Here is a 14,731-nt window from a genome sequence, read left to right on the forward strand (position 1 = left end):
GGAAACTGGCACTGTCACGCAACTATCAACAAATCGTAGTCACGGTAAGGGGACCTCTTAATGAAATGGACTTTGACACTATGATATATCTGTCTGTAAAACCCTCGGTTGCCGATGAAAAACGTTGTCATTAGTAACAGTCAAAGGTTGAAGTCAGCTAGTGAAATCATTTAAGGTATATATATTAAAGTAACGGCGTCGAACGCACTCTCATAATCTTTGATTACTACTAGTTTAAATATTTATTTGTCTACGAGAGTACGAGAGTGAGTCACGTGGTCTTGCGTCCCATGGCGCACTAGTCTGAGTCAGCCATTTCGCCCGGCTGTTTGATTAGGTCGATTAGAACTGTTTACAAGTACAGAAAATGTTGCTTCTTGACAAGTCTAATGACCGATTTATTACAGGCTAATCACCAAGGGCGGATAGGCACATCAAAAACAAAGTCTACAGGACCCCACTGTCCCGCCTCGATCGCTTCGCTCATTCTTATATTTCGTGCTCTCTGATTTTTTTTCCCGTCATCGCCAAGAGCCTGTTCGCAGGCTAGAAACATCGTGGTAGTATTTCCGTGGCTAGTGACAAGCTTCCATGAAAATGATTTCGCATAGCCTGAGGGCAGGCGTTTGTTTTCTTCGGCTGAAATACACTGATCAAGCGTAGCCGGTGAACATGGCGGAATGAAACAAAAGTCGGAAATGCGTCTGTGCCGCATCAAGTTCTTCGGACATTCAACACTAGTCTATTGTTCTCAGCAACGCCGTGGCCGTGGGAACAGCGCTGCGCACTATTACTATTACTTTTAATAGCTTGCTACTATGTCAAAGAGGCAGCAGATCCAGGGTATCCAGAAAAACCTTGTAGTTAAGTTAAAGGATTTTCATATCACACTTCGCGATCGCCCGATTTAGTTTTAAGTCGAACCTGTATTAAGAGCCATTAAACTGCACCGTATCAAGCGGTCACCCTCTATTATGCGATCAGTTTTTTCAAGTAAGTCCCCCAATTACTGTAGTTTTGACCTCTATTAAGCGGCCGCGGTCACCATTTTAGACATTTTACGGACTTTTTCTATTGTCTTGACCTGCATAAAACGGTCGCACGATGTCAATTACTTGTTGAAACAATAACACGCGAGGTACAACAAATGATTTCGTTGTTTATTTTCGCAAATCATTAATTAAAACGCCGGAAATGAATGTTTCTAAGTTGAGGTCAAATGTCTTTTCAGCACTGATTTTATTTAAAATCTTTTTGTGGATGCCGTATCCTAGATACCGGCATCCTCTTTGCGGTCATGTTGTAATGTAACAATAGAAGCTTCGGGAGCCAATCAGATCACGAAAAACGCAATCGATTTACCGTCAATTACATCTCGATGTAACACGAGTTGTTTTCGGTAGTCGGCCTATTCTACGACTTTGGACGGGTCTCTACGATCGTCAACGATTACGATACGGATGAATCCGATCTTCCAAATATGGTCTGCGATAAATATCCTCAAACGCTCGGAAATGCTTTGGCTGTCATAACGATGGAAAGACGACAAACAAGTGAAACAATCCACGTATTTTGCTGAGCTCAGGTTAGAAGCGAAGTAGCAAGTGACGGCGAATTTTGGTAAGTTGATAATGTTTTCTTTCTATTTTACCCACGTAATCAGGCACAGCTTTCGAGAAATGCGTAAATCGTATGTTTGTAAAGAACTATTCGATGTTTCACGCACTGTTCGAGATTTTGGAAGAGAGACGGTGGATGAACGGAGGTCTTTGTTGTCAAGAGTTCGGCAATCCGCAATGCTTTTAACTGGCCTTTAAGCACAAATGATCTTAATTTATCGTCTTTGTTTGGAAGTGACTGTGCACGACGTGCCGATTGTCACATCTGTCAAAGTGCTGACCGCGTTGCCACTGAAAAGCACTTGGAAGGAGTGCTCTGCGCTAATTCCGATTTGAAAATTGTCACTATCTTTTGGGACACACAAAATCTCTTTCGGGAGACAATGAACCTCCTTTGGGAGACAATGAACCTCCTTCGGCAGACAATGAGCCTCCTTCGGGAGACAACGACAACAACACGTAATTTCGTTTATAACAAAATATTTGGCATAAATCATTCTGTGGATAGGTCTGTTGTTCAAAACAATGTGAATGCGAAATTCTCCCGTGTTGCAGGTTTCATGAAAGCTGTGCCTGGTTCTGCACAGTACAATGCAGCTGTTGATTCTGATACAAAAGTACATAACAACGTATTTAAATTGTCAGAAGTGTGAAAAACGATGTGCATTTTAGATCACGTTCACCGTTCAAGCAGTTAGCAGTAAAATCACGTAAGCTTAAATCTCGAGATAGAGAACCATCTAGAATTTCATTGCGAAAAGTGATTCATTCTTTGAAATTTCGAAACTTGAGACTGAAAGTAACACATGTGGTTAAAAAATTAGTTCCTGCTTCATCTGTTTTGCACAACATTGCTACGAATTATAAATGGTGGAAAATCAGACACTGAAAGGTAAACTAGTTTCTTCAGTAACTATTTTTTTCGATTTGAAAAGTGTATAACATGGTCGTTTGCATTTAATGTTTCAAAAAGAAATATTTTACTCTCCGGAGATGTTGAATTAAATCCAGGTCCAGTTGCAGATGGCAGAATTAGTTTATCAACATTAGTATGCAAAACCACACCTGAATCGCCATTGAGCTCAAGGCTACTAAGACATGGATTAAGACCACTTGATGTTGGTGGGAGAGGTGACTGCTTTTTTAAATCAGAATCACACCAGTTATGTGGTGACTCAAACTGTCACTTAGAAATTAGAGCAATGGCTGTCCAGTAATTGAGAAATAATCCTGAGCAATTTATAGAAAGCAATGTGGATGGATCGTAGTTAAGATATTTATCTTGTATGTCTATGCAGGGAACATGGGCTGATCACATTGTTATACAAGCTGTTGAAGATTCACTGAACTGAAGAATTCATATTGTAGAATCTAATGCAAATTTCTCGGATTTGACCCTGGTTGAACCTATGAATACTGAGACTGGAAATATAAGGTCTATATATTTAGGTAAATACAGGTAGATGGCAAAATAATGCCCAGTTGAACGAGATTGCATTTTCAAATGAAATTCCTTTAAAAAAATACTGAAAATAGAATTTGAGAGATGCTAGATTTCAAAAATTTCTGGGGGAGCATGCCCACAGACCCCCCTAGCAGCTCATGCCTTTGGCAATCACAGAACTTGCCACATCTATGTCAAAAGTCTGGTTGTGACCCTGATATGCTGGTTACTGAATGGGAGTAAAAACAGTAGAACATTCAAATGGTGGCAGTGGCTGCTTTATAGCAGTTTTATTTACAGTTATTATTAAAATCCTGACAATACTTTTGGCTGCTTAATAGGAAGTGGCTGCCTAGTGGGTCAGCATTAAATAGACATTCTTCGATTCTACAAAATTGACTGACCATTAATACAAAATTACTAAATTGTTCTTCTAATTTTTTTTCCTAGAAGAATCCATTGAAGGATATGTGCACTTATTAACAGAAGTACAAACTGCAAGGAATTCCACAACCAACTACTTCAACTGTCGCATTCAAACAGGACAGGACGAAGCAGTCCGTACTGTCTGTTATTCACCTCAAAAGCACATGAATTTAAAACAAGCGTTCCTTAATAAATCACCAGTAAAAATCACAGGAGTGAACCAAACAGCATCAAAAAGATTTCACAAACAAGAACAAGAATTCACAATTGCAAAACATGCAAAGGTAACTCCAACTTCACTGCCCTTTACCTTTAATGAACACTTCAGCAACCAGTTATGCACCATTACCGAAGCACTGGAAAAAGATGTATATGAAACATTGGACGTGAAAGCAAAAGTCCTAAAAAACAGGAAAATAAGCAAGTTATTGTAAAAGACGGCGAAAAAGCAAAATACTAAACTGATTGTCTAATAGCAGATGAAACTAACTCAGTTAAACTAGTCCTCTGGGAAAGCATAATTGATAAAATTCAAACAGAGAAAACATATCTTTTCAAGAATCTGAAAGTTGGTATCTTTGATGACATAAAGTACTTAAATACAAATGAACTCACTGACCCTCAAGAAATTGGAGATTTACACAATATCAGTCTGACCACACCAGAAATACAAGACAACACAATTGAAGGCCGCTGCATTGGTGTGCACATCAAACGTACGGCCTCTTGCATAGTATGCAACATGACCATCAGTGAAGCACAACTTGAAGAGGAAACTATAGCTTGTAACAGTTGCAACATAACCACTCCTTCAAGCATATGTAATACAAAATTAGTTGCTCAAATTGTCATTCAATCCATGAAGGACAAAAAGATGCTCAAGTTTACTTGCTTTAACGATGCCATTATCAGCTTCCTCAAAACAGCAGACTGTCAGATGTCCTTATCTGATATCCACTAGAAGACTTGAGAAAAATCATGTTGCAAGCAGGGGATAGAAAACTTATAGCAGACAAAACAACTCAAGTAATTTCACAGTTCCTTCCCTTACGGTAAGGAAAACTCTAACAACTGCAACATAACTACTCTTTTAAGTACTTGAAAAAGAAAATATTATTTGTACAAATTGTTATTAATCAATGCAGGATAAAAACATTCCCAAGTTTAGTTCCCTTAATAATACTATAAGCAGCTTCCCCAAAACAACCGGCTGTCAGTTGTTATCTGAAATGGCATAAGAACACTTGAAGAAAGTTATGTTGCAGACAGGTGATGAAAACATACAATGTAGCAGACAAAAGAACTCAAGTGATTTCGAGGAAACTCTCCTTATATTGATATTAAGATTTATTCCCTAGAAATCAAAAGCGCTGTCACGTTTAGTTCCTTTAATAATACTATAAACAACTTCATCAATTAAGAAACTTCGACAAAATATATTGGAGGGTAGGGATAAGCATTTATGGCAAACAAAACCACACAAATGGGTTAATAGTACTACCCTCCATTAATATTGTATGCAGTTGTTCCTTAACCGTTGTTGTTAATTTGTATTTCTTTACTATTAATTTATCTCCCTCATGCGAACATGAGTACTTGGGCGATACCCCCTGTGTTAATGTACTGAAACAATAATTTTATTATTGCCCAAAAGCAACATTAAAAAAAAAAAATACAATTTCAATGCCATCCTTACATTAATGTTTTGAATACCAGGTCAGTTACAACATAGTTAAAGGATACCTTGCAAATTAACAGAGGTTACTTCACTGTTTCACTTTGTGCATTTTAAATATTGTACAGTGTTGAGTTACTGCAAGGAATTCCACAGGGACATTTTGTCTTAAAGGTATAATGCCAAAACTTGTTGTCTCTGGCATAAATTTATTATCTCCTATCTGCTGTCGAAGGTGTACTGCTCTTTTAGGTGATCTTGCACTTACAACGTTTTAATAAATTCCTTCAATCTCCCTACAAAACTACCGGCATCCACAAGCAGTTTTCGACTGCCTGTTATTTTTTTTGCAACCTGTATCAGGCGGTCACCTTGTATTAAGCGGTCACTTAGCCATTTCCCGAGGGAGCTAATTTTTCCGATTGTAAAAGGCTGGCTTTTCTTGCTGGGTACTGATTTTTGCGATTTTAGGAATTCGCATTTAACATATTGAAATTTTATTAGACTGCATTCAACACTACGTAGCGGAGGTAAAACACAGTAATCCAGTAATCACTGTCACTCTATCACAGTTACATCGTGCTCTTGTGCGGAATCTTAGATGCTTTTCCCAATAGAGTACCTTCAGACAATCCTTTCCTGTAAAACCTTTTTTCAGTTCTGAACGTTTTGTTTCTCATTTCATCATTTTGTTTGTGAACGAAGGAACGAAATAAATTACAGCAACAAGATTCCCCTTACGATGTCTGCATGTATCATTTCGCCCGTGAAGTAAATTTTTGCGGGATCTGATTTCCGCGGGATTCCCCCTTTTAGAGATTCCCCTTTTAGAGATTCCCCGTTTTAGAGATTCCCCGTTTTAGAGATTCCCCGTTTTAGAGATTCCCCGTTTTAGAGATTCCCCGTTTTAGAGATTTCCCGTTTTAGAGATTCCCCGTTTTAGAGAATCCCCGTTTTAGAGATTCCCCATTTTAGAGATTCCCCCTTTTAGAGATTTCCCGTTCCCCGTTCCTCGATTTACTGATTCTCCGTTTTACTGATTCCCCGATTTACTGATTCCCCGATTCCCCATTCCTCGTTTTAGAGATAGCTGTCGACCACCTCGCGAAAGCTAGGACAGACTTGGTATGTGTCCAGTGCAGGTTCTACAGGAGCCGTTGTACTTTTAAAAGCCAATATTCATTGCTTTGAACCGTCAGAAGTTTAAAATATCTCCATCGGTGACCACAAATTTAAAGACAGCACCGCGTGAGTTTGAAAACAATAATTAAATCCCAGACGCCTTCTCAAGACTTTCGGACACAAGAGGGTAATACATTTCATCGCTTTACATTTGGATGGAATAAGTGGAATTACTTGAATTGTTTACAAATGTAAGTCACGGAAGAGGTCATTCAACGATCAGTTGACTGTAAAGCCGTCGATTTGCGGAATATATTTTTACCCCTTTTGAGTAAGTACGCTTCTTCGCCTCAGTTTGAATATCAACTGTGACCTTTCCCCTTTGTCCAAATTAGATATTCAAAATATTAGAGTTGATTTGCATTTGTTTACTGTAATTAGAAATCATAATCACATTGTTCGAAACGTAATCTTATTATATTTGGAGATTTAGACAATGATTTCTTTGCTATTTTTTTAAAATTAACATTGTTGACTATACATTAATGTGATGTACGATTTGTCTTATTTAAATTCGTTAAGCCATATATACAATCAGTTTTATTTTGAACTGGATCATTGCATAATACAATTTGAGTTTTCATAGGCTGGTTAGCCGTAATACTGTGATAACAATGGGGTGACAGGCCTACACAACTCCTATCCACGTGTAATAGCCGCTTTAAGAGTTTCGCTCGAACTAGTATATCTTTGGGGATCTGCCCCTTTTGTATGGTACGATAGGGGGATCTTTGAATATTTCGCTAATCAATAATCCTGTTTTTACGAGGACATTTCACCAGAGTAGAGCCGTTAGAGGTCATTGGTCTGCGTGGTTTCCGCTGTTATCCGCGTGTAATTTGTAGAGTTTGAAACCTCTGTGTTTTGCCACGTGTTAGTTTTTTGGCTCATTTGTATTGCAAGATATGTTTTAAGCTCTCTAAATACTAGCTCTGGAGGGACAAAGTTTGAAATATTCCGTGAACATGTTGGTTACTTGCATTTTGTGTTATTACGCCGGGCCCGGCTGTTTGATTTACTCCCGGGGTATGCAATCGATGGAAATCGATGATCGAAAAACCAATCGATAAAATTAGTTAATTGGTATCGATTGGTATCGGTCAATCGATGATCAATTGATAACCACACAAAAACCGTTCATCGATTGCTATCGATTGGCACAGCAACCTCGAACCTGTCCGATCATCCGCCATTTTTAGGAAGCCCAGGGGACGAAATTGTTAAAATAATTCCGACCCAGTCTTCTCAACGGAAAGAATATACCCGTTGCACGTGTACTTGAATTATCCACTTGCCCGTCATTGCCTTTCCGTGTCATTATATATGTCTACGCAAGAAGTCCGGGAAGAGGCTTTACTGAATATAAGGTGCATCGCCAAAGGCTATCATCTTTGCCGTTTTGAGGTGAACGCCCGTGAAGCGTTTACTGTTGACAAGAAGAGGGGAGAACGCGGAAACGCGTTTAAAGTTGTCAACCAAGCAAGAATGAGAACAAACTTTTGAGTTTTCAAAAGACGACGGATACCTGTGGAGGGACGTTGAAGAGAAAGAAGAGAGTCTTGTTCTCCTGTTAACGTTCTAAGGATTAAACTGAAATGTGTTTAGAAGAAACAAAACACAAACAGCGGTGATAAACATTGCGTGACAATAGCTTCCTGAGATCATCCAGTCTGCCTTGGATGATCTCAGGAAGCTATTGTCACGCAATGGTTATCCCCGTGGTATCATCACGTACAACATGAACGATGTAGTGAATAGACATCAAAACAAACCTAAAGACCCTATCACTACAGTTCCCAAGAGAGAAATCTTCATTGTTTTACCATTTTTAAGGTTCCAAAGTAAAGTAATTACCCAGCAACTTAAATCTTGTATCTATAAGTTTTATGGTTGTTTTAACGTTAAAATAATTTTCCGAAACACCCGCCGAATTAAATCTTTTTTCCCGTACAAGGACAGGTTCAGTCGTTCTCAGATGTCTAAGGTGGTTTACAAGGCGAGCTGCTGGGACTGTGATGATTTTTATATAGGAAAAACAAAGCGTCGACTACACGATAGAAAAACTGGACATTTTAAGGCCCTTGCTAAAAGCGGTCACACCTCAGCCATTGCGGATCACGTTACTTCCACGGGTCATAATATTAAATGGGACAATTTTGATATCTTAGCAACTGGTAGGTCAGATATACATTGTAAAATTAAGGAAACATTGTTAATTCGTGATTTAAAGCCAGCCTTGAATGAAAACGTTGGCAGTGAAAAACTTTTTCTTTACTAGCATTTTGTAGCATTTTGCTATTATTATTATGGTTTTTTTTTCTCCCGCAGACTCATCTGTTTGTTATTAACTATTAGTCTTGTTACATATTATTAGATACCAGTCTTTTTCTTTTTCTTCGCGCTTAAATTTCGATTGTAATCTAGTTAACGCTCACTTCTGAAGATGTATGTTGTACATACAAAACGTCAAGGAAATTAACTTTGTGTAACATGCGTTTTGGTTCCATGTTTATCACCGCGGTTTGTGTTTTGTTTCTTCTAAAGCTACGATGGCCAAGGAAAAAGAGTTTTTATGAAATGTGTTTACAATTACTGCGTACAAAGATGGGACATTTATGAGCCGATTCCTTCAATCTGCAACCAATCGATACCAATCGATATCAATTTATCTATCGATTGTTATTGAAAATCGATACCAATCGATAACCACACGAATCTTCGCCATCGATTATTCATCGATTATCAATATCAATCGATTAATTGATATCGATTGGTATTGATTGATATCGATTATCATCGATTATCGATTTCATCGATTGGATACCCCGGGATTTACTGTTGCAAGTTATGCTACTTCTTATCACGGGTGTCATATTTATCTTTGTCCGGCTTCGCCAGAGATAGCTGTAGCTTTCCTTGTGGAAAGCTATGAGTCTGTCTTAGAGAGACGTTCTTATGTTTCTTGCATCAATTTCATCGAGCTTTTTGTCCTTCCAGTTTGTTCGTTCTGGAACTGCAAATGTAGATGTTCACGCGCGAGTCTGTGGACTGTTTTGCGTGTTGTTTATGATATTGTGTGGTTTTGTTCAGGCAAAACCTCTGAATTTAGGAGTTCTTCCCATGATTGTTCATTGGAATGGGAGCATTCTACACACAAAAGAATTGCTCCTTTGAATTTTAATCACGATCTTTGATTGGTTGATCTTTGGCGGTCATGCTGATTTCAACCACTCACAAAAGGCCTTTTTTGGGTTGCCCAAAGTAAATTAAAATTTACTTTGGGCAACCCACGTGACGTGATGTCAAAGAAGGAATGTAATTGATGCCTACAGATTACGCGAAGCTGAAGCGCGAGGAATAAAATTGTCTCAAATATACGACAGCGGTAGACAAAAGCTGAAGCGTGAAGTGAAGTAAGAACTGACACGACTCTCTTATCGCGTGTGTAATGATTACAAGGAAAACATGCTTGTTGTCAGTTCTGGGTAACTAGTAACGAGACAGACACGGTCAATATAAGAATGTGGCTCTGTAAACTTTTGTGGTTTCTAGTAGCTGTTTCAGGTTGGTTCTAAAATCAGTTGAACAATTCAGCACCTTTGAACTTGTTGAATTTTGGAGACCTTTCTGTGCACGTCCAGGTCTTTTTGTATTCTTTGAGTTTGAACTTAACTGTATGATTTATTCTCTTTGATCTGTAGGTGTCTCAGTTAGAGCACTGAAGCTAACCGCAGCCGAAGATAAAGTTAGCGTGAACGTAAGACAAAATGCCTCTCTTCATTGGACTTGTCACATCAACAAAGGTGAAACGTATCGAATTTTATGGACGACAAGCATTGTGGACGCTTTTGGAACTCCTAGAATGAAAGATGTTTTGTTCAGCAAAACTGAAAAACAGGCGACCGCTACACCATCTCCAAACATGCCCCCAAGATACGCTCGCAGAGTCAAAATATTACCGACAGCTACTCTGTTCATCCAGCGGGTCGATCTGTCAGATGAAGGTTTCTACATATGCGAGATAATTACGACGTTTCGGGCAATCAGAAGGGCTATCAACTTGACTGTGATAGGTTAGTGCCAATTTTCTTTTACTTTTCTTGCACCTTCGTTTCGCTTTTAATTTTAGGGTGGAAAGTAGTATGGGGACCTGCAAGGTGAATCAGCTTAACAACAGCAACATTTGCGTACATTAGAGCGCTTAATTATGCTCTTCGGAGCACTTTTGGAGCTTTTAGTAAACGTTATTTATCGTGCATAAGGTAATGGACGCCTTTATCGTTCACTTTGCATTCGATGTTCAAACAAAGTAACCGAGAAGGTATCCAGATTTGAAGATTCGGCCGTGCGGTCATTTCGGTTTGGAACAAAGAAAGGTGACCAAGATCAGATAAAGATAATAATACGCAGATCTTGCATTAAATCTGTTACTCGAGAGAAAGCCAGGTTGTAAACAATAAGATAAAAAATTCATCTGTAACCACGGCTTGAATGCGGGAATTTCTTTCAGAATATTGGTTTCTTAGCAAAAGGAAATTGCTACTCTAAGTAGGGCACAGTTGAATTGGGGTATTTAGACAAACACGCTTGTTGAGGGCATATCTTGTCATTTCTTTGGCAACAGCGCATTTTTTTCGCTAATTACCTCACATTTTCCTGTTTGAGTTAAATTACCGCTAATAGATTGTCTAAAAGTCCTATACCGTTCCATTTATTGAAAGACGTGTATAAAAAAAAGCCGTTCAGACAGATTTTGTCAAACTCGGGTAAACCAGAGATCCCACATATTTTTTTTAAACTTTGAGTTTATACACTTAGAGAGATTGATAAGGACGGCAATAAAGCGTTGCTGTCGGCTTGCTATGTTTACACTTACACCAAATTGTTTAGATATTCTCGCTTGGCTGGGGTCAGAGCAATGTAAAAAGATGGTGTAAATTATTTGATTTCGATGCTTTGGTGTGATCTACATTGTTCATCGGTACCTGTGAGATTTTATTTTACGCGATCGTGAAAAGGACAATGTTAAACATCTTCTAAGGTGAACTTGCGAATCAATTAACATGAGTATGGGAATCACGTTTTCGCGACAGCACGTGTATATATTTTCTCAGTTCCCAAGCTCTTCTAAATGGTTTACCCGTGTTTTTTAACCGCGCGGTCATGGGCCGAGCGCGGTCCATGGTTTACCCGTGGTTTTTTTTTAACCGCGCGGCCATGGGCCGAGCGCGGTTCATGGTTTACCCGTGGATTTTTTTCGATTTGTAGGCGACCAGACCCAAGCTTTCACTCGGCCAAATTTTGAGTCACGCAACCTGTGATGTTTACTCGCCAAAAGCTGTTGAAACATTAATAAATCTCATCTCCGATACTGACTTTCGCGGGAAAAAAATTAAAAACCCAGCGTTCGTCAAAAATTATATTTTTTCAGCAGAAATTTAGTTCGGAACATATACATAATTATATTCGTTTGAATCGTCGATGAAATGACCTTTTCCGGATATTTTTTCCTTCGGGGTCAACAAAAACCTCCGATTACAAAATCACGCCGAACCCACGCGTTGCAAAAAAAATTTCTTCAAAACCCTGATTTCGAAGCGATATATCACTTAAGCGTTAATAGCTACCACACATTGGCAGGCGGTAAATCTATTCCTTAACAATCCAGCTTTATCCTGGTAAAATTTCAGCGAAATCGAACAAAACCAGAATTAGAATTTTTTTGTGACCTCACTCCCCAGACTTGACCTAACAAAGGAAGCCACGGTCGCCCATAGCAACCGAAAAACACCAACATAACAAAGCCAACGTTTCGGCCAAAAAATTCCAGAATTATCGCCTGAGAGCTTAAACTTGAATGAGAACATCTTTTTCGAACTTTTTTCAACTGATTTAGACGAAAGACTGGCCTTGGCGGGCTACAAAAAAGACCAAGAGAAAAAACAGAACAAGACAACAGAACAAGCCGATAATATTTCATCGCGTGGCTTTCGGCACGAAAACGAAAATACAGCTTACTTGTGGATAAATTCAGCCTTAGAAGCCAGCAACTGGTCCCAAATTACTTTCTGTATCCTTACAAATGTCCTGACTTCCATCTCCGAAAGATTTTGCCCCAATTTTGAGCAAATAAACATTTCGCCGACGGCGACCGCCATTACGGTGGCTTGCATACTAAATTAGCTAACTGAACAAAATTCTCCCGAAGGGGGATATGACAAATTTGGTGAGAATCAAAAGTAACGCCAATTTTCTGTCACGTTTTCAATCTGTGGTCACTGGAGTGACCAAAATCGATTATATGACTTGTGTGACTACTTTGCTAACCCTTTACTCGTGGAAACACCAATTAAATTTAATCATGACTTTTAAGACAGAAAGCTGTTGTTAATAGTGTTATTATTGTGTCGTTCATATCGTTCATGCCTATACATATCCCGAAGAAAGTTCTAGATTAAGACCATTACGTCATCGGAGATTTGTCAACGGCTACCACTGATGGTGCAATAATACAGTTTGTGTTGATCAAGTGATGTGCTGTCTACAGTAAGAAAAGAATCATCAATGACTGCTTTGGAATGTGCACTGCGTTCCGACGGTAGTGCTAAGCGAGCCGTTTCATTTTTAAAGCGCGGTTATAAGATCTAACAGATCTTGTTTTTCGTAGATTTGTCGGCGACCAGACCCAAGCTTCCACTCGGCCAAATTTTGAGTCACGCAACCTGTGTGGTTTCCTCGCCAAAAGCTGTTGAAACATTAATGAATCTCATCTCCGATACTGACTTTCACGGGGAAAAATAAAAAAAAAACAGCGCTCGTCAAAAATTATATTTTTTCACCAGAAATTTAGCTCGGAACATATACACATTTATATTCGTTTGAATCGTCGATGAAATGACCTTTTCCGGATTTTTTTTCCTTCGGGGTCAACAAAAACCTCCGATTACAAAATCACGCCGAACCCACGCGTTGCAAAAAAATCTCTTCAAAACCCTGACTTCGAAGCGATATATCACTTTAGCGTTAATAGCTACCACACGTTGGCAGACGGTAAATCTATTCCTTAACAATCCAGCTTTATCGTGTTAAAATTTCAGCGAAATCGAACAAAACCAGAATTAATTAGAATTTTTTTGTGACCTCACTCCCCAGACTTGACCTAACAAAGGAAGCCACGGTCGCCCATAGCAACCGAAAAACACCAACATAACAAAGCCAACGTTTCGGCCAAAAAACTCCAGAATTATCGCCTGAGAGCTTAAACTTGAATGAGAACATCTTTTTCGAACTTTTTTCAACTGATTTAGACGAAAGACTGGCCTTGGCGGGCTACAAAAAAGACCAAGAGAAAAAACAGAACAAGACAACAGAACAAGCCGATAATATTTCATCGCGTGGCTTTCGGCACGAAAACGAAAATACAGCTTACTTGTGGATAAATTCAGCCTTAGAAGCCAGCAACTGGTCCCAAATTACTTTCTGTATCCTTACAAATGTCCTGACTTCCATCTCCGAAAGATTTTGCCCCAATTTTGAGTAAATGAACATTTCGCCGACGGCGACCGCCATTACGGTGGCTTGCATAGTAAATTAGCTAGCTTGACAAAATTCTCCCGAGGGGGGGATATGACAAAAAGAGCTGAAAAATAGCCTGTAAGTGGCTAATGATTAGTCTCTTTCACAGCCGTTATTAGGGTCGTCACGCAACGCTCCTCGTGACGACCCTAATAACGGCTGCGAAGGAGACTAGCTAATGATGAGATTATCCCTCTGTCCAAATTTGGTGAGAATCGAAAGTAGCGCCAATTTTCTGTCACGTTTTCAATCTGTGGTCACTGGAGTGACCAAAATCGATACATCAGTCGGGATAGAGTTTTATTATTAAATTATATGACTTGTGTGACTACTTAACTAACCCTTTACTCGTGGAAAACACCAATTAAATTTAATCATAACTTTTAAGACAGAAAGCTGTTGTTAATAGTGTTATTATCGTGTAGTTCATATCGTTCATGCCCATACATATCCCGAAGAAAGTTCTAGATTAAGACCATTACGTCATCGGAGATTTGTCAACGGCTACCACTGATGGTGCAATAATACAGTTTGTGTTGATCAAGTGATGTGCTGTCTACAGTAAGAAAAGAATCATCAATGACTGCTTTGGAATGTGCACTACGTTCCGACGGTAGTGCTAAGCAAACAGTTATATTAAAAGCGCGGTTATATGATCTAACAGATCTTGTTTGTGCTTTAAATTATCGACAGCACATAACATTTTTGCGGGGAATTGATCATTCGTAACAAAATGATCAAACGTTCGAATGGAAATGTCAATAGACCATTAAATGAATGATTTTCATGTGGTATTAAAGGACCCTTTGG

The 14,731-nt window shown here is 39.0% G+C and overlaps 1 protein-coding gene across 1 annotated transcript in view; it reads left to right on the forward strand.

Moving 5' to 3' along the window:
• The first annotated feature begins 9,688 nt into the window (after window positions 1-9,688).
• Window positions 9,689-14,731, forward strand: part of LOC145462552 (plasminogen-like) — a 140,175-nt gene continuing 135,132 nt past the window's right edge. The window contains exons 1-2 of the mRNA XM_081446097.1: window positions 9,689-9,910; window positions 10,048-10,419. Coding sequence (XP_081302223.1) covers window positions 9,868-9,910; window positions 10,048-10,419 — 415 coding nt within the window. The 5' untranslated portion in view covers window positions 9,689-9,867. The remainder of the gene's footprint in view (window positions 9,911-10,047; window positions 10,420-14,731) is intronic.

The sequence above is a fragment of the Orbicella franksi genome, chromosome 12 (genome assembly GCF_964199315.1).
Source record: "Orbicella franksi chromosome 12, jaOrbFran1.1, whole genome shotgun sequence".
Lineage (NCBI taxonomy): Eukaryota > Metazoa > Cnidaria > Anthozoa > Scleractinia > Merulinidae > Orbicella > Orbicella franksi.